General features: G+C 42.7%; 1 protein-coding gene across 8 annotated transcripts in view; it reads left to right on the top strand.

Moving 5' to 3' along the window:
- SV2B (synaptic vesicle glycoprotein 2B) overlaps window positions 1-20,728 on the top strand; it is a 197,500-nt gene that overhangs the window by 98,901 nt on the left and 77,871 nt on the right. For 6 of the 8 annotated variants that reach the window (XM_027572481.2, XM_027572479.2, XM_027572478.2 and 3 more), the window contains exon 2: window positions 16,168-17,009. In XM_027572481.2, the coding sequence (XP_027428282.1) occupies window positions 16,469-17,009 (541 nt within the window). In that variant the 5' untranslated portion in view covers window positions 16,168-16,468. Of the gene's footprint in view, window positions 1-295; window positions 319-16,167; window positions 17,010-20,728 lie in introns of those variants that run through there. The other 2 variants (XM_027572483.2, XM_027572485.2) reach the window with 2 other exon arrangements.

Below are 20,728 nucleotides of genomic sequence, written 5' to 3'. Positions count from 1 at the left end.
CCACCATGGTTTTCCTTGTTCTTCCTGCTACTCAGGGCTGCCTACAAGAGCAAGCTTTGTGCTCTCTGCTAGGCAATTCCCATCTGGATAATACAGTGACACCACTCAACAATTCCTGATTCTGTTTACAGATTGTACGGCCGGGTAGGACCCCATTGCTGATCCCAGGGCTGCAGGATTAATACTCTCCATAGCTGCCCCCCAGCTCTCCTCCATCCAGAGTGCTGCCTGTAAGAGAGACTGGGGTCCACCTCTTCTCGGGGAACTCACTTCCTACTTCTCAGAGTTCCCCTCTCCCAGAGCTTGGGCACCTCATCCGTAAGTCAAAACACCAGCCCCTCTGCCTCTTCCCTTCTAGCTTAGCTCCTGGGAGAGTCTAATTGTCTGGAGGGTTGGTTGAAGGCTTCTTTGGACTTGCCCTTGAATCAACACACACGCACACACACACACACACACGTTACCTGTTTCCTGCAGAAAGAGCATAGGGCAGAGGTTCTTGACCTTGAGTTAGCACAAAATTACCTGGAGAACCTGCTAATAAAACAGGTTTTTGTCCCCTTTTTGTTTCAAAAGATTTGGAATGGGGCCCAGGAATCTGTATTTAACTGGCGGGAAATGGTTCTGCTGCAGGTGATTTGAGGACCACACCGTGGAAAACGTTGGCCTGCCTTTCGGACACAGAAGAACCAAGAGGGAGAAAATTAGCATTTCAGGGAGTACTAGGCAAACATTAACATCTTAACAAATCAACCTGCATAATATAAATACATATTTGCAATATGTAATATTATGGAAATTATTTGTATAATGATATGAATATATGATTTGCTTAGCATTTTCAACTACTATTATAGTGTGATCATTTTCTCTTTCTTGATAAGTCCTTCAAAAACACAATTTTTATAACGCCATAATATTTAACTCTATAAGTATGCTAACATTTATTTACCTATTTCCTGTTTTTTAATACATGCTTGTTTTCCAGGTTTGTTGTTCTAAGTAACGTTTTGATCAACATACATCTCCATACATTATTCTCTTGCCTTTGTATTTTAGAAAATGAAGAACTGTTCTGAACATCCCTAGTACTTTCAAGGATTTAGTATTGCTTTGAAATACTTGTTTTTTTCTTCCCACTGAAAGATCAGGTGGTTTGGTTTGTGTTTAATAATCAATTGTGTCTCACACCTTGGAAACTAGCTTTCTGTTTTAATACAATGGAAATAGCTGGGTGATTCAGCTAAGAAGGGAGAGAAATATATTTTCCATGTCATACTAATGAGCAAATGCTGTTGTAAGTAGGACAGGGGCAGTGATTGTGGGGAGACTCAGAGAACGCTGTCTCCCAATACCAGCCAGAGAAGTCTTGGTATTTTCAGCCCATGGATTGATGTAACCTACCCCAGAATCATCAAGCAGTGTGTTTCAAGTAGCACTGCAAGTGGCTAAAATACATGTTATGGCCAGGAAGTTCTTAACAAATAACTCAAGCCTTCCTGAGAACCCCTGCACCGCAGTCATCTCAGCGGGGAACTTGGTGGTAGTAGAAGGCCAGTTAGGGAAGCAAAGGAGTGAACGGGTCCTTGTGAAAGGTGGCATCTTCGGGATGTCAGCTGACCCGACTTTTTTTTTTTTTTTTTAACAGAGGTAAACCAGTTCGTCTATTTACAACAAATACAAGGGCACTCTGGCCCATGGGCCGTTTTAGAATTGTTTTCAGCCTGACACTGAATAACTATTAACCTTTAATGAGCAAACATTTTCAAAGACTTTCTATGGTTAAAGGCTCTGTGTTTGTTGTTGGAGATGCAAAAATAAGTAAAAACCCAGTGCATTATCTATCCTAGAATTGCTTACAATCTCTTGGCAGAGAGACACATAAAGAGTTACAATAAAATACGATAATAGAGATATGGGACCTCTTGGAGTAATTCTAAATGTTTAAGAATAAAGAGCCATCAAATTTCCCAAAAATGGCTTATCAGTTTGTAAATGTTGCTCTTATTATTATTTTTTAATTTTTTATTGTTATGTTAATCACCACACATCATTAGTTTTTGATGTAGTGTTCCATGATTCATTGTTTGTGCATAACACCCAGTGCTCCACACAGAACGTGCCCTCTTTAATACCCATCACCAGGCTAATCCATCCCTCCAACCCCCTCCCCTCTAGAAACCTCAGTTTGTTTTTCAGAGTCCATCATCTCTTATGGTTCGTCTCCCCATCCGACTTACTCCCCTTCATTCTTCCCCTCCTGCTATCGTCTTCTTCTTTTTTTTCTTAACATATATTGCATTATTTGTTTCAGAAGTACTAATCTGTGATTCACAGGTCATGCAAAATTCACAGCATTCACCATAGCACATACCCTCCCCAATGTCTGTCACCCAGCCACCCCATCCCTCCCACCCCCCACCACTCCAGCAACCCTCAGTTTGTTTTCTGAGGTTAAAAATTCCTCATATCAGCGAGGTCATATGATACATGTCTTTCTCTGATTGACTTATTTCACTCAGCATAACACCCTCCAGTTCGATCCATGTCGTTGCAAATGGCAAGATCTCATTCCTTTTGATGGCTGCATAATATTCCATTGTGTATATATACCACTTCTTCTTTATCCATTCATTTGTTGAAGGACATCTTGACTCTTTCCACAGTTTGGCTATTGTGGACATTGCTGCTATAAACATTAGGGTGCATGTACCCCTTCGGATCCCTACATTTGTATCTTTGGGGCAAATACCCAGTAGTGCAATTGCTGGATCGTAGGGTAGCTCTATTTTCAACTGTTTGAGGAACCTCCATACTGTTTTCCAGAGTAGTTGCACCAGCTTGCATTCCCACCAACAGTGTAGGAGGGTTCCCCTTTCTCCACATCCCCACCAACATCTGTCGTTTCCTGGCTTGTTAATTCTAGCCATTCTGATTGGTGTGAGGTGGTATCTCATTGAGGTTTTGATTTGGATTTACCTGGTGCCGAGCGATGTTGAGCACTTTTTCATGTGTCTGTTGGCCATTTGGATGTCTTCTTTGGAAAAATGTCTGTTCATGTCTTCTGCCCATTTCTTGATTGGATTATTTGTTCTTTGGGTGTTGAGTTTGAGAAGTTCTTTATAGATTTTGGATACTAGCCCTTTATCTGATATGTCATTTGCAAATATTTTCTCCCATTCTGTTGGTTGTCTTTTGGTTTTGTGGACTGTTTCTTTTGCTGTGCAAAAGCTTTTTATCTTGATGAGGTCCCATAGTTCATTTTTGCCCTTGCTTCCCTTGCCTTTGGTGATGTTTCTAGGAAGAAGTTGCTGTGGCTGAGATCGAAGAGGTTGCTACCTGTGTTCTCCTTTAGGATTTTGATGGACTCCTGTCTCACGTTTAGGTCTTTCAACCATTTGGAGTCTATTTTTGTGTGTGGTGTAAGGAAATGATCCAGTTTCATTCTTCTGCATGTGGCTGTCCAATTTTCCCAACACCATTTGTTGAAGAGACTGTCTTTACCATTGGACATTCTTTCCTGCTTTGTCAGAGATGAATTGACCACAGAGTTGAGGGTCCATTTCTGCGCTCTCTATTCTGTTCCATTGATCTATGTGTCTGTTTCTGTGCCAGTACCATACTGTCTTGATGATGACAGCTTTGTAATAGAGCTGGAAGTCCGGAATTGTGATGCCGCCAGCTTTGCTTTTCTTTTTCAACATTCCTCTGGCTATTCGGGGTCTCTTCTGGTTCCATACAAATTTTAGGATTGTTTGCTCCATTTATTTGAAAAAAATGGTTGGTATTTTGATGGGCATTGCGTTGAATGTGTAGATTGCTCTAGGTAGCATTGACATCTTCACAATATTTGTTCTTCCAATGCATGAGCATGGAACGTTTTTCCATTTCTTTGTGTCTTCTTCAATTTCTTTCCTGAGTATTTTATAGTTTTCTGAATACAAATCCTTTGCCTCTTTGGTTAAATTTATTCCTAGGTATCTTATGGTTTTGGGTGCAATTGTAAATGGGATCGACTCCTTGATTTGTCTCTCTTCTGTCTTGTTGTTGGTGTATAGGAATGCCACTGATTTCTGTGCATTGATTTTATATCCTGCTACTTTACTGAATTCCTGTATGAGTTCTAGCAGTTTTGGCGTGGAGTCTTTTGGGTTTTCCACATACAGTATCATATCATCTGCAAAGAGGGAGAGTTTGACTTCCTCTTTGCCGAGTTGGATGCCTTTGATTTCTTTTTGTTGTCTGATAGCTGTGGCTACGACTACTAATACTATGTTGAATAGCAGTGGTGATAGTGGACATCCCTGCCACATTCCTGACCTTAGGGGAAAAGCTCTCAGGCTTTCCCATTGAGAATGATATTCGCTGTAGGTTTTTCATACATGGCTTTTATGATGTTGAGGTATATACCCTCTATCCCTATACTCTGAAGAGTTTTGATCCAGAAAGGATGCTGTACTTTGTCAAATGCTTTTTCTGCATCTATTGAGAGGATCATATGATTCTTGTTCTTTCTTTTGTTAATATATTGTATCACGTTGATTGATTTGCGGATGTTGAACCGACCTTGCAGCCCAGGGATAAATCCCACTTGGTCATGGTGAATAATCCTTTTGATATACTGTTGGATCCTATGGCTAGGATTTTGGTGAGAATTTTTGCATCCATGTTCATCAAGGATATTGGTCTGTAATTCTCCTTTTTGATGGGGTCTTTATCTGGTTTTGGGATCAAGGTAATGGTGGCCTCATAAAATGAGTTTGGAAGTTTTCCTTCCATTTCTATTTTTTGGAACAATTTCAGGAGAATAGGTGTTAATTCTTCTTTAAATGTTTGGTAGAATTCCCCTGGAAAACCATCTGGCCCTGGGCTTTTGTTTGTTGGGAGATTTTTTGATGGCTGCTTCAATTTCCTTTGTGGTTATAGGTCTGTTCAGGTTTTCTATTTCTTCCTGGTTCAGTTTTGGTAGTCGATACATCTCTAGGAATGCACCCATTTCTTCCAGGTTATCTAATTTGGTGGCATAGAGTTGCTCATAATATCTTCTTATAATTGTTTGTATTTCTTTGGTGTTGCTTGTGATCTCTCCTCCTTCATTCATGATTTTGTTGATATGGGTCAATTCTCTTTTCTTTTTGATAAGTCTGGCCAGGGGTTTATCAATCTTGTTAATTCTTTCAAAGAACCAGCTCCTAGTTTCCTTGATCTGTTCTATTGTTCTTTTGGTTTCTATTTCATTGATTTCTGCTCTGATCTTTATCATTTCTCTTCTCCTGCTGGGTTTAGGCTTTATTTGCTGTTCTTTCTCCAGCTCCTTTAGGTGTAGGGTTAGGTTGTGTATTTGAGACCTTTCTTGTTTCTTCAGAAGGGCTTGTATTGCTATATACTTTCCTCTCAGGACTGCCTTTGCTGTATCCCAAGGATTTTGAACAGTTGTGTTTTCATTTTCATTGGTTTTCATGAATTTTTTTAATTCTTCTTTAATTTCCTGGTTGACCCATTCATTCTTTAGTAGGATGCTCTTTAGCCTCCATGTATTTGAGTTCTTTCCGACTTTCCTCTTGTGATTGAGTTCTAGTTTCAAACACTTTGGTCTGAAAATATGCAAGGAATAATCCTAATCTTTTGGTATCAGTTGAGACCTGATTTGTGACCTAGGATGTGATCAATTCTGGAGAATGTTCCATGGGCACTAGAGAAGAATGTGTATTCCATTGCTTTGGGATGGAATGTTCTGAATATGTCTGTGAAGTCCATTTGGTCCAGTGTGTCTTTTAAAGTCTTTATTTCCTTGTTGATCTTTTGCTTAGTTGATCTGTCCATTTCAGTGAGGGGGCTGTTAAAGTCCCCCACTATTATTGTATTGTTGTCAATGTGTCTCTTTGCTTTTGTTATTAATTGCCTTATAAGAGTGGCTGCTCCCATGTTAGGGGCATAGATATGTACAATTGTTAGATCTTCTTGTTGGATAAACCCTTTAAGTAGGATATGGTGTCCTTCTTCATCTCTTATTACAGTCTTTGTTTTAAAATCTAATTTGTCTGATAGAAGGATTGCCACCCCAGCTTTCTGTTGGTGTCCATTAGCATGGTAAATGGTTCTCCACCCCCTCACTTTCATCTGGGGGTGTCTTTGGGTCTAAAATGAGTCTCTTGCAGACAGCATATGGATGGGTCTTTTTTTTAATCCAATCTGATAGCCTGTGTCTTTTGATTGGGGCATTTAGCCCATTTACATTCAGGGTAACTATTGAAAGATATGAATTTAGTGCCATTGTATTGCCTGTAAGGTGACTGTGACTGTATATTGTCTGTGTTCCTTTCTGATCTATGCTGCTTTTAGGCTCTCTCTTTGCTTAGAGGACTCCTTTCAATATTTCTTGTAGGGCTGGTTTTGTGTTTGCAAATTCCTTTAGTTTTTGTTTGTCCTGGAAGCTTTTTATCTCTCCTTCTATTTTCAATGACAGCCTAGCTGGATATAGTATTCTTGGCTGCATATTTTTCTCGTTTAGTGCTCTGAAGATATCATGCCAGTCCTTTCTGGCCTGCCAGGTCTCTGTGGATAGGTCTGTTGCCAGTCTAATATTTCTACCATTGTAGGTTACATATCTCTTCTCCTGAGCTACTTTCAGGATTTTCTCTTTGTCTCTGAGACTCGTAAGTTTTACTATTACATGTCGGGGTGTTGACCTATTTGTATTAATTTTGAGAGGGGTTCTCTGTACCTCCTGGATTTTGATGCCTGTTTCCTTCCCCACATTAGGGAAGTTCTCTGCTATATTTTGCTCCAATATTCCTTCTGCCCCTCCCTCTCTTTCTTTTTCTTCTGGGATCCCAATTATTCTAATGTTGTTTCGTCTTATCGTATCATTTCTCTCTCGAAATCTGCCCTCGTGATCCTGTAGTTGTTTATCTCTCTTTTTCTCAGCCTCTTTATTTTCCATCATTTGGTCTTCTATATCACTGATTCTGTCTTCTGCCTCATTTATCCTAGCAGTTAGTGCCCCCTTTTTTGATTGCACCTCATTAATAGCCTTTTTGATTTCGACTTGGTTAGATTTTACTTCTTTTATTTCTTCAGGAAAGGTTTCTCTAATAACGTCCACACTTTTTTCAAGCCCAGCTAGTATCTTTAAAGTCATGATTCTGAACTCTAGGTCTGACATCATACTAATGTCAGTATTGAGTAGGTCCCTGGCAGACAGTACTATCTCTTGTTCTTTTTGCTGAGGTGATTTTTTTCGTCTTGTCATTTTGTCCAGAGGAGAACAGAGGAATGAGAGAACAAAATGCTAACAGGTTAACAACGTCCCCAGCAAATATACTCTATACACATCAGAAAAGACCTGAAACCAGGGGAAAAGAAAGGGAAAGAAAGAAAAAAGAAAGAGAAAAAAAAGAAAAAGAAAAAGAAAAAGATAAAAACAAACAAAACAGAACAAACAAACAAAACCAGAATATGATCAAATATGATCAGGCTAGTGCATAGATCAGTGCCACACACTAGATTTTGGGTGTATTTTAGTCTGTTAGAAGAAAGTGCCTCCTAAAATTTTAAAGGAAGAAAGACTTGTATATGTACAAAATAAGGGTTGATACAATGAAGGGATGGAAGATGACTGTAAAGATAAAACTTATAAAAGGTTTTATAAACGGAATTGATAAGAAGTTGTTTGACAGAAGAAAGAAGAAGATTTAAGAAAATGAAAAAAGAAAAGAAAAAAAAATGGGAGAGACTGTGATCAGGCAGGAGACCTGAACAAAGCCATACACTTGTGATTTAGGGTATATTTTGATCTGTTAGAAGAAACTGTATATCAAAATTTTAAAGAGAGAAGAACTTATATATATATGCCAAAAATAAGGGTAACTACTATGAAGGGATAAAATATGACTCTAAAAATGAAAAATAAAAAATGTTTTTTTATAAAAGGGATTGATAAGATGTTGGTTGAAAAAGGGAAAAAGAAAAATTAAAAAAAAAAAACAAAAAATAGTTTAAAAAGTTAACTTTGAAAAACTAATGAATCATGGTAAAAAAAACCATGAATTCTATGTGCAGTATTCCCCTAGCGCTGGAGTTCTCCCGTTCTCCTTGATAGGTAAACTTGGTCTTGGGTTGCTGGCTGTTCGTGCTGACCTTCTGGGGGAGGGGCCTGTTGCCATGGTTCCCAAATGTCTTTGCTGGAGGCCGAATTGCCCTGCCCTTGTCGGTCCGGGCTAAGCAAGCTGCTTGGGTTTGCTCTCAGGAGCTTTTGTTCCCTGCAAGCTCTCGGCACAGCTTTGGAGGACCAGGGTGAAAATGGCAGCTTCCCAATCTCCGCCACAGAGGAGCTGAGAACTCGGGCCCCGCTCCTCAGTGCGCCCCCAGAGAAAAGCAGTCAATCACTCCCGTCTCCCCGGTCTCCGGCCGCACTCCAAGCTCACCCTGCCTGTGACCAAGCGTTTCTATCTCTGGCACTCGACCCCGTGTGGAGTCTCCACACCCAGCAGATCCCTGCAGTGTGCTCCCGTGCCGCTCCTCCTGGGGGAGGGAGGGGAGTCTCCCCCGCTCTGCTGCTTGTTGGGTCCCTGCTGGAGGCGCAGTGGCCCGAGTGGGCTGGGGATCACAGTTTATGGCAACCCCGAGCTGAGAGCCCGCATCTCGGCTCCATCTCTGCAGCCGGCTTCCCCGCTCCGATACCTGGGAGCTCTGCTGCACTAAGGCATCCCCGGTCTTTCTGTGACCCCGAGGGTCCTGAGTCCACACTATACCGCGAGGTTTCCACCTCCTGCTTAGCCACTGGAGTGACGTCCCGCAGCGGAGCTGACTTCTAAAAGTTCCGATTTTGTGCTCCGCGGCTCTATCACTTGCCAGTAGTGGCCGTCGGAGGCCCCCTCCCCCACCATCTATCCTCCCGAATATCGCCTCGGATTCACTTCTCCGCACGTCCTACCTTCTAGTAAGTGGTCGCTTCTCTGTTCAGAGAGTTGTTGCTACTCTCTTCTTCGATCTCCTGTTGAGTTCGTAGGTGTTCAGAATTGTAAATGTTGCTCTTAATTTAAAACAAATACTATTCCTAGGTAATAAACTAATAACAATTATGTTTTAAATGTTACTTTGATGGTTCAAAGCATTGTGACAGATACAGAAGAAGATGTTGAGTCTGATACAGGAAAGGACTTTAAGAAGTCACCTAGTACAGCCCCTCCTTTTAGGGACCTCAGAAAGTGAGTGACTCATTCAAGGTCCCCCAATGACTTGATGGTAGAGATAAGACTATAATTCAGGTCCTCTTTCCAGTGGTCCAGTGGTCTTTCTCTTCCACAGCGTACAATATTATATACTGAGTCCCCCTGCCCTCTCTTAGTACTCATTTTTGGTATGACCTACACAATTTGTATGAGAACTTAAGGAAGAGATGTCTGCAAAGCTAACTGACACATTGGACATCTCATTAGCACCCATCAGAGTTTGTTGACTTCACTATCTCTTGTTCATGTAAAATAGAATTCACTATCTTGTTCATATAAAATAGCATTTACTCAAGTTATACCTTTACATGCCTCAGTTCCCACTAAACTCCTGCCAAATAGTTTCAGGCATACCCAAGTCTAGCTCATGTATTGGGGTAGTAGTCCTTCCGGTCCAGGTTATCCACCATTTTCTTCTGCCTTGATTCACTGGGGTGAATCTCCCTTCAAGGCCAATTGCAGCTGAGGGTACAGCTGCTGCTGAGGGGGACAACCAGTGGACCCAGCTTTCCAGGGGTGGGTGCTGAGGACACTAGTATCTTTGCTAAGGGGACCATCTTCTATTACTGCTTGTGCTAAAGTTGCTACATTCCAGGCTCTTGATACATCATGAAGATTTGACCAACTCTGGTGAAAAATCTGAGTTATCCCTTCCTCCAGTTGTGACCCACTGGGCTGTGACCAGGCTGTGCTCCCCAATTCTCTCTTACAATAGGAAGCTCTTGGCTCCACATGCAAATAGACTTTGGGATGCTCACCAACTGGGCTCCCAAGACATGAGAAAATCCTAGGATTAAGAGACCTTTGACTCGAAGCATAAAATCAGTACCTAACTGGAAAAGCCTGGATTTCATGGATGTTAACAGAGGTTCCAAGGAAAAAGAGGCTGTGGTCATGGGAAACACTGATTTCAACAAGTGAAATAGATTTATTTTGGTGGGGGAAAGAACAGCAGCTTTTTTTTGAGGTATAATGTATGTAACGTTAAATCCACTCATGAGTGTACAACTCAATGACTTTTTAGCAAATTTATGAAGCTGTGCAACCATCACTACAATCCAATTTTAAAACATTCCTGTCATTCCCCCAACCCGAATTTCCTTAAGTTTACTTACAGTCAATCCCCACTCCCACCCCTGGCCCTGGGCAAGTGCTAATCTACTTTCTGTCTCTGTGGATTGCATGTTCTGGACATTTTATATAAGTGGATTCATGCGATATGTGGCCTTTGGCATTTGGCTTCTTTGACTTGGTACGTTTTTGAGGTTCATCCGTGTTGTAGTATGTATCAGTACTTTGTGCCTTTTTATTGCTAATGATCATCCCACTGCCTGTATATACCACATTTTGTGATAGACGTTTGTATTGTTCCCAGTTTGGGGCTGTTATAAATTGTATTGTTATCAGCATTCTTAGATTAGTCTTTGTGTGGGCATTTTTTTTCTTTAATTTCTCTCAGGTAGATACTTAGGATGGAATTCCTGGCTTATTTTGTAAGTTCATGCTTAACATTTTAAGAAATGTTAAAACTTAACATTTTAAGAAACTGAAGGAGCCGAACCATTCTTCATTCCCAGCACCGATGGATGAGGGTTCCAGTTCAGCACATCCCTGCCCACCCTTGCTATTGTCTGTCTGTGGATTGGAGCTGTTCCGGATGTATATGGGGTGCAGCTCATTGTGGTGTTAAATAGGTATCTATTCAGGTCTTTCACAGACTTGAACCTAGCAATGTGCAGTTTGAATCTCCAGAAGAGAATAGTGAATAGGGTATGCCATGTTTCCTAAACTCAAATAAGCTCTTGGAATTCTCTCTCTCTTTTTTTTCCCCTGAAATGAGCTTATGAAAGGCTTAATGTTCTAGAGCACACATTTTGGGAAGCATTACATCATTCTATTCTAGTATTATTTTTAGCTTTGTTCTTGGTGATATTTAATTACACACAAGAGTTTACCACCCAGTGATGCTGAGTCGAATAGCACAGACTCAGAGGTTCAGAGAACTTGAGAGGTGAGGAGAGAGGCTGACGAGGTTAGGTCTGGCTTGCATCTGAGAGGCAGTGGTTTTCATGAGGAACGAAATGTCAGTTTGTTTTTCTCTGTACTTGGTTCCCCAGCACGGCCCAGATGGACCCCTACATCTCAAGTGGAGCTGGGCTGGGCTCAAGCTGAGATGCTGGCTACACTTTAATTGTCAACGCTCAGTCAGATAATGATCATAATGACAGCAACAACAATGATAATCAGATCAAATTTACATCAATCACATCTGTGCCCGGCACCATGCTAAGTGCTCTTTGCGGATTATCTCACGTGCGTGCTTTTATTACAACGATTTTATAGATAAGAAAATTGAGGCCGGGAGTGGTGAAGAGCTTGAGCTCAGGTCATAGGGCGTGGCAGAGTCAGGACTTGAACTGGGACCCCTCTGGGGCCCCTCTGATGCCAGAGTTTGTGCTCTGTGTCCCACCACCCCACCAAAAAGGCAATCTGAAAGAAGTCTGGAAAAAGATTTTTGTTTGTTTTAATTATACAGCAACTGGAGGATTCCGGAAATAGAGTTTGCTTGTATATTCCAGTGAGATTCCAGTATAGAGTTTGCTTCCCGAACATCACCACCTTCCCGGTTGCCTCACCTTCTCCTCGTCCACTGACAGGAAGTGCATCATCTGTTCTCCTGTGGGAGTCTCCTCATGTCCATCCTTCTCATCCAGTCCCACGGCCACCACCTTTGTCCTGGCCTCACCACACCTCTGGATTATTATCCTCCCCGCCATGAAAACTTCTACCTAGTTTCATTGTTCCCAGGTTTTCTCTTAAAAACCAGGTCACCTATCCCCACCAGGGAGATCTTTCTAGATCCCTGCTCTGTGTGACACACTGCTCTGCTCACTTCAACAACTGTCATGGCTCCCTTTGGTCAAAGGAGGATTCCCAGTCCCCGAGCAGGGCATTCGGACTGACTGCTCCTCACTTCCCCACTGTATCGCTGTAAGTCTCCCTCCTTGGATCGACTGCTGGAGGCAGGTGCTTCACTGCTGCCCAAACAAGCTAAGTCATGTTCTCCTCCATGACTTTGCTGATCTTGGTCTCCAGCGTGCAGTGGCCTCCTCTGTTCTGGCTTCTCTAAGCCCTTTTCTGCCCTAAACAGTCCCCAGCCTCTGGGATGCTGTTCCAGCACATCCCAGCCCATAACAACCTGTCTCTTTTCTGAACCCCCTGGGAGAGCCTACGATTGTGACATCTTCAGCATCAATCTCGTTTACTGTGAAATGAATTCGTAATAATAGTCCTTGCCTCATAGGGTTGCTGTCCTGGTTAAAAGACCAGGATACACATGATACACTCAGCCTAGTACCTGGCACAAAGCCACAAGGCAAGTTTTATAAAAGATACTATTATTAATAATTAAGATTGTCATTTTTATTATTGCATGATGCTTTGCATTGTTTCCTCTGACTCTTCCATGAGGGGCAGATGTCTTGAGAATGGGGTTCAGGTCATGTTGTATCTATCACATTGCCTGAAGCACCAGAGATTCTGGGGGATGTTCGTGGAGGATGGGTGCACAAAGCCGAACCTGGGGGTCAGAGGCTTGATGCTACTCTTGGCTGTGTAGACAACTCGCATGTGACCTTGACTTGTCTCTTTGGAGTCCAGTCTCTTCCCGTTGTACCCCTCCCTAAGGTTCTTTGTGAACCTGCTTCAAATCCAATCCCTGATGGTCAGTTCTCTGTGTTAACTTGGACACCTTTTTTAATCCTCCCTAGCCCTCAGTTTTCTGCATCCATGAAACGGAGAGAATGGTTTTGCTTCACGATTGGCTGTGAGGTTAAACAATTATTGCTTTTCAGTTAATAGGTGCTCTCATGCTTATTCTGTTATTGCTGGTTAGGTGATAAATACTCGGCTTGTTAATGTTGTTGAGTGAATTTGTTTCCTGGGGCTGCCTTAACCAAGTACAACAAAGTGTGTGGCTTAAAGGAAGAAATTCACCGTCTCATGGTTCTGAAGACTAGAAATCTGAAATCAGGGTTGGTTCCTTCGGAGGGCAGTGAGAGAGACTTCTCTTCTAGCTTCAGGTGGCCTCAGGCATTCCTTGGTTTGTAGATGACACTGTCCCCGTGTCATGTCATCTTCACTCTATTTAGATCGGTGTCTGAGTCCAAATTTCCCCTTTTTATAAGGTCACCAGTCATCCTGGATTAGAGACCACCCTAATGATCTCATCTTAACTCAATTACTTCTAGAAAGACCATATTTCCAAATAAGGTCACATTCTGAGGTCCTGGGGTTAGCAGTTCAATATACCTTCTTGGGAATTCACATTTCAACCCATAACATTGAAAGTGATTAATGGTTGTATTCTCTGGAAAATGCTTTGCTGGAAAAATAACTTGGCCTTTCCCAATGGAAGAGAAAATGACCCCACAACACCCAACAGTGACTCCTCCCTACTCGAATGCACTTGCCCTTCGCAGAAGCTCATTTCACTGGATCAGATGAGTGGAATTGGATTCGACAAAGATCTACTTCTTTTCACAAAGCAAGTCCCAGGACCTCTGCCCCTTGTGACATTTCCCACATATACTTTTAGAATTGCAAATCTATCATTTCTGGTTCATGACATTTTTTTGCAGAGCCCCCAGGATGGAAATAACACACCAGATCTCAGGCAGTTGGCATTCTTTCTGTTTTTTTTTTTTTTAATAGCACTCTGCAAAACTCTCATGCTGTTTACATGTGATTTATATTCCCTGTGGTTCCTAAATGGATATAATAAAAGCAGATTTAGAATATTAATCTGACATGGTTCAGGCCAGCATGGTCCAATACAAATTTATTTACTGGGGATGGTGAAAAATCTGAAAAGATAAAGTGAGAATCAGTCCTTAGTAAATCTTTCTTGCTGTCTCTTATGACACTGTTCCTGAGAAGGCCGTCCACTGGGGTTCTTGGAATATTTGTGGAAAATGTAGGTTTCCAGGTCCCACCCACCACTCTGCAAGTTCTGAGTCTTTGGAGGAGGGGTCCTGGGATTTGCATTTCTAATAAGTTCCTCAAGCCCCTGTGGTTCTGGCCCACCCTTCGTTTGAGAACCACTCGTCTCTGGCATCACCCAGAAGAAATATGTGTTGTTGTTTTTTTTTTAAGATTTTATTTATTTATTTGAGAGAGAGAGAGAGAGCACATTGGGGGGAGGGTCAGAGGGAGAAGCAGACTCCCTGCTGAGCAGGGAGCCCGATGTGGGACGCGATTCTGGGACTCCAGGATCATGACCTGAGCCGAAGGCAGTCGCTTAACCAACTGAGCCACTCAGGTGCCCCTGTGTTTTGTTTTTGAGTCACTGAGTTCCAGAGCTGGAGTCTGTCCAGGGCTGAAGGTGAAGAGAGCCAGGCAGGTAGGCGTGGGGCAGGGGGATGAGTGTGTCCAGTCCATTGTGGGATGGCATCTGCTGAGCATGGCAAAAGGTCTGTGTGGATTTCAGATGGGACAGGGAGGCCTGTAAAAGTTGACAGCACATACACACAACAGTAGGTGGGTTGAGCTGGGGAGTGAGTTTCTGGCAGCCCCAGGGAAGGGGTCCAGCAGCCAGGGAGAGCTGAAGTGGGGTCAGGTGTCTGGGAGGGGCCCTGCCTCCACCCCTGAGGGTTGCTCAGGGAGCACCTGGGCCTCCGTGTCCCTCTGGGGAGCTGTGTGAAAACTCAGACCCCTGAGCTTGAACCAGCCCCTCTGCATGCTCGGGAATCTGCATTCTAAAGCCCTCCAGGTAATCTATGTGACAGTCCCTCTGGATAGCGTTTGGGAAGCACAGGGACCATGGAAAGAACTGACTTTGGGAATCAGTGGGTCTGGCGTTGAGTTTTAGTTGTTTGATCTTGACCTAACTCCAGCTGAGCCACAGTTTCTTTGTAAAATGAAAGTACAAATACTTTCTTCTTGTTGTTTTGATCATTGTGACAGTTAGGGAGAAGGGACGTGACACATTTGGCACAATTTCTGGCACACAGTAGGCTTCATGAAGTGGTGGCTCCAAACCTTGCGAGAACTGAGATTCTAAGGGTGTGATTGGAACAGGGTGTGCCAGTCGCTGGGCGTGAGAATCAGCAGGCGGCGTCGGGGATTGGCCTTGGCTCTGACAATACTGGGTCCTGGTTTCTACATTTGGGACTAGGAATAAAAAAAGAGTGACAATCATGTCAAGGCTAAAATAATATTTCCCACACAGGTCCCAAGCATTTTATGAACAACCTTGTGAGGTAGCTAGTATTATTATCCCCATTTTACAGATGAGAAAACAGAGCCTCAGAGGGGCATGAGAATGGTCATGCAGCCCTGATGTGGCAGCATCAAGCTTTCCGGCTCTGGGTCTTCAGCAGCGTTTCCTCCCCAGTTTTGCCAAGTACAAGGTCAGGGGGGCCCTCAAACCATCAAAGTGCTGAGTCTCCAAGTGAGCCAGGCCTTCGGAGAAATGGTCCTGGAGGTTTGCCACAGTATTCTAGATATAAAAATCGTGTAGCAACCTCATAACAAAGTTAGAAAAGCTGGCATTTTTCTAACAGAAGCTGAGCTGTAATAAATCTGTCCTGTTGCCAAAGACTTGATAAATTCTAACAGAAAATCCTGTAACACAATATCGTCTTGTATTGAGAATCCCTTGCCCACTTTCTGCTTCCTTCTTGCATAAGAGTTGACCCTTTTCGTAGGTTAATCAGCACCTCCAAAGACCTCCCTGACCACTGTTGTTTCTTCCCTTCCCCTTTGTTTCACTGATTCAGTCCTTATTCATTTGATACAAATCCAAATGTCTAATCAAGATTTCCTCCACCTAGCACCTGAAGCGCTGGCATGTGTAAACATATTTGTTTAATTCTGAGAGTATTTTAAGAATTTCTTCATTTTATAACACTCTTCTTTCCCTTTTCTCTACTCCCAGGGCATAACCTTCAGTGGCAGAACAAATCAGGCCAGCTAGCAAGCTGCCAAATCCTGTGGGCTTCTTGTCAAGGAAAACAGCTGACCCCATTTCTAATCAACCTCTCCCCACAAAACTCTGCTGGGTCACTGAAGGAGACCAGACCAGAATTTGAAACTTTCCAAAAACTTCTAATATACACTGAACGCAAAAGGATACTTACACTGTCTTTGCATAAATCTGCTCTGTTTGGGAGATAAGGGGGAGAATCGCCCAAGAAGTCACACGAACAGATTCTACCTTTGACGCCTCTGCACATATAATGGATGATGGTTATCGAAACAGCCCAAACCTCTACCACAGTGCAAGAGATATAGCTCGAGAGGCAACCCGGCAGTCCCGGAACCAAGGAATGGATGACTACAAGTATCAGGACAACTATGAGGGGTATGCCCCCAATGATGGCTATTACCGTGGCAATGAGTCCCACCCAGAGGAGGACGCACAGAGCGATGTTACAGAAGGCCACGATGAGGAGGATGAGATCTATGAAGGCGAGTACCAGGGCATCCCTCACCCAGATGATGTCAAGGCCAAGCAGGCCAAGATGGCACCCTCCAGGGCAGATGGCCTTCGGGGCCAGACTGACCTGATGGCCGAGAGGATGGAAGATGAGGAGCAGTTGGCCCACCAGTACGAGACCATCATTGATGAGTGTGGCCACGGGCGTTTCCAGTGGATCCTCTTTTTTGTCTTGGGTTTGGCTCTGATGGCTGATGGAGTGGAGGTGTTCGTGGTGAGTTTTGTCCTGCCCAGTGCAGAGAAGGACATGTGTCTGTCCAGTTCCAAAAAAGGAATGCTTGGTAAGTAGAAATTTCCAAAGATCATTCTCTTTGTGGCATTAAATTATGAAGGGGAAAGAGCAGTTAAATTTATATAGTACCTGTCACTATTGGGCACCTTAAATCTATCACGATGCCCTTGCAATGTTCTCATTTTACCTCCGTTTGCCTTTAAGGCATTTTTATCTCAGAGAAAATTAATTGGCTCAAGTTTACCCAGTTAATAAGTATTAGAGCTTGGATCCCTGCTCAAGTCTGTCTGACTCTCAAGTTCTTAGTTCTTTTTCCAAATCTTACTGCCTTTTTGAGAGTCAGACCTCTCTCATCTTCATATTAAACCACCTTCCATATTGAAATGGCAAATACATTTTGTGAGTGGTAGGCCAGAAGGCCTCTTCCACTCAGTCCTCTCTGAGTCCTAGAATCGGATGGCGTCTGCTTCCGGTTTCTCTTGTATGTAAGTGTCAGTGGGCTGACTGCCCATGCACCTTGGGGATGCATGCTGGGCTGAGCTTACCCCTAGATCCCCTGCAGGCCATTGGGAATCACACTGTGAAGCACAGATGGATTCCACAGGATGGAGGACCAGCCTTGCAAATCAGTAATGAGACGGGTACCGTGAGAGCCAAGCCTCAGATATCAGGGCCTGAGACAAAGAGGATTTTGTGAAGTTAGAGAGAGGATGGGTACCAATGGTGTGGTGTAGAAGAGATTCATCATAATACAGACAAGGATTTGTCTTGATCATTAAATGTCTTGGAAACATATCCATTCTCTAAATGTAAAGTCCATGCAATTGATTATTTAGCAAACATATAGTTATCGAGAACTTACTATGAGTCATGTTCTTAAGAACTCTCAAGAACTCAAAACCTGTCTAGCAACTTAATTCATTCACCCAACAAATATTTATTATGTGTATACTGTGTGCCAGTCTCTGTGCTCAGGCCTCGGGAAGAAAATATTGAACCGGATAGACATGGTCCTTGTCTCTCGAGGGACTCACACACAGCAAGACAAACAGGCATTAACAGACACAGAGAGTTATTTAATTACTGTAGAGATAATTGCTATGAAATATCTTGTACGACTCTCTTCTCTAGTACTTGCTTTAAAGAAAGCATTGACAGGGGCACCTGGGTGGTGCAGTCAGTTAAGCAACTGACTCTTGGTTTCGGATCAGGTCCTGATCTCAGGGTCCTGATCTCAGGGTCGTGAGATTGAGCCCCTCATTAGGCTCTGTGCTCAGTGTGGAGTTCGCTTCAGATTCTCCCTCCCTCTCCCTTGGCCCCTCCCACTCATGCTAAAATTTCCCACTAAAATAAATAAATCTTAAAAAAAAAAAGCAACTGTTGGCAAACATTTTCTATAAAGACCCAGATAGTAAATATTTTAGGCTTTGCAGGTGCAGATAGTCTCTGTTACCACTACTCAACTCTGCCTTGGTAGCACAAAAGCAGTTATAGACAACACACATGGGCATAACTGTGTTCTAATAAAACTTTATTTATGAAAAAAGACAAAGGGCCAGATCTAGCCTATGGCCTGTAGTTTGCCAGCCCTGATTTAAAGCCCCTCTAAATAAGATTGGGATAGAAAATAAAGAAAACACCTGCAATAAAGAGTTGTTCCTGGAAGCTTTTAAAGTTTGTTTAATCCATTTATGCTTAACTAAGGGACCATTTAAAACGATTAAACTGTGTTATATATGACTAGTAGGGAACCGAAAGAGACTGAGTATGTACAAACAGAAGGAATGACTTAAGGAGCAAGGCTATCAGCCAAAATTTTTAAATACCATTAGAATTTTAGTTGCTTTTTAAAATTGTATTTTTATTGAAAAAATTCTGCTATGTGATTTTAAGTTCGAATCCTTTTTTTTTTTTTTTTTGGTAAGGGCAAAAAACAAAACAAACCCCAAGCCCCAAACAAAACCATACAGTCCCCAATTGATCTAAACATTTGCAAGGCCTTAATTTGCTTTGTGTTATTCTCAGCTGAAACCCTGGGTTCCTGTTAGGCCAAACTGGCAATGTCAGTAATGATTTCATGCCCTCTTGGTCTCTCCACCACGTCGGTTTCTGGCAACCTCATTAACAGAGCTGCGGCATGGTTGGAGCTTCTGATGGCTCCCAGGGCAAATGCTTGGAGTCAAGGGAATGTGGTCCTAATCTAGAGAACTCATATTTGTGCAATTTTGCTTTTGGTGTTTGCCAAGAAGACATTATGACTCAGCCCAAGAAGGGCAGGCAGACTACCTGAGCAGAGATGGACTTCCTATGCATTTATGGGCCCCCCCTGTGTGGTCAAGGGAATGGCTCTGGGGTGGTAGATGATGGGAAAGTCTCCAGGGACTAGCATTTCCACATGCTGTTTCATATGACCTTCATGGTCACCATGGTGATTAGAGGAGTTTCACCCCATTTGTACATGTCAGGGAACATGGAGAGCTATATCCTAGGTTACATAATAATTGCTGGAGCTGAGATTTCAACCCAGGTTTGTCTGATTTCAAAGTCTCCTTTCATTCTGTTCCACCATCCTGCCTTTCTTTCCTACATGGTCTTTGGAAAAGAGGTCATGCCATGGGGCAGGCCTTCTTTCCATGTCATCAAGCACCCCGTAGATTGCTTAGAGGACCATAGATTGCTTCCAACGGAGAGGTGGCATGGTGTGAGAAATGATGCTGTGGGTGCTAGAGTCTGGCCACTGGCTACGCCATTTACCAGTTAGTGACCTTCATAAATTCTCTTTGTTTCCCATATGTGGAATAGGGTAATAATACATTTCTTTTTTTTTTTTTTTTTTTGGTGAGGACTAAATGAGATAAAGCTGATAAAGCAAACAGCCCTGCATAAGGCCTACACAACTGTTAGTTCTTGCTATTTTGTATCTTGACATTCTCTTTCCCTGCATTTGGGACAAATTATAGTTGCAATGACATAATGGAGTGGCATGCACCCTGGAGCCAGGCAGCCTGAATTTGAGTCCTTGCCCTGCCAATTCTTAGTAGGGTGATTTGGGGAAAATGGCTTAGCTTCTCTGTGCCTTGGTTTCCTTGTCTGCAAAATGGAGATGACAATGGGATTTACTTTATAGGGTTTTGTGAGGATTCTATGAGTTCTGTGCTTTTAACTTGCCTAAAACGGTGCTTGTACATAATTGGTGCTCAAGATATCTTAGCTGTTTTGTTATTATTATTATTGTTTGTTATATATAGTTGTTGTTACTAAACTGATGACTTGGTAATGATGAGCCACCCAAATTCAGGGCTAGATCTTCTCAGGTGATGACATTGCCCATTTTTTCAGGCCAAATTATTTTTTACAGACTTTTAAGCCGCCCTACGTGGGCTGGTGACAAGGCCCCCTCTTTTCTGTGCTAACCCAGTTCTTTCTCTCTTTCCTTTCCCTGTGTGTGTGTGTGTGTGTGTGTGTGTGTGTGTGTGTGTGTGTGTGTGCATGCTTGTGTGTGTTTAAGACTTAATTTTTTAGGGCAGTTTTAGGTTCACAGCCAAATTGAGAGGAAGGTACAGAGATGTTCTGCATGGCTCTGTCCTTATAGACATGCCTAGTCTCCCCCATTACCAATACTCCCCCCCACCAAAGTGAAACATTTGTTATAATTGTTTAACCTATGTGGACACATAATTGTGACCCAAAACTTGTACTTGACTTTCAATTTAGGGCTCACTCTTGGTGTTATACGGTCAATGCATTTGGATGAATGTATAAGGACAT

The sequence above is a fragment of the Zalophus californianus genome, chromosome 6, assembly GCF_009762305.2.
Source record: "Zalophus californianus isolate mZalCal1 chromosome 6, mZalCal1.pri.v2, whole genome shotgun sequence".
Classification (NCBI taxonomy): domain Eukaryota; kingdom Metazoa; phylum Chordata; class Mammalia; order Carnivora; family Otariidae; genus Zalophus; species Zalophus californianus.
This window is presented reverse-complemented; position numbering and strand designations above follow the sequence as displayed.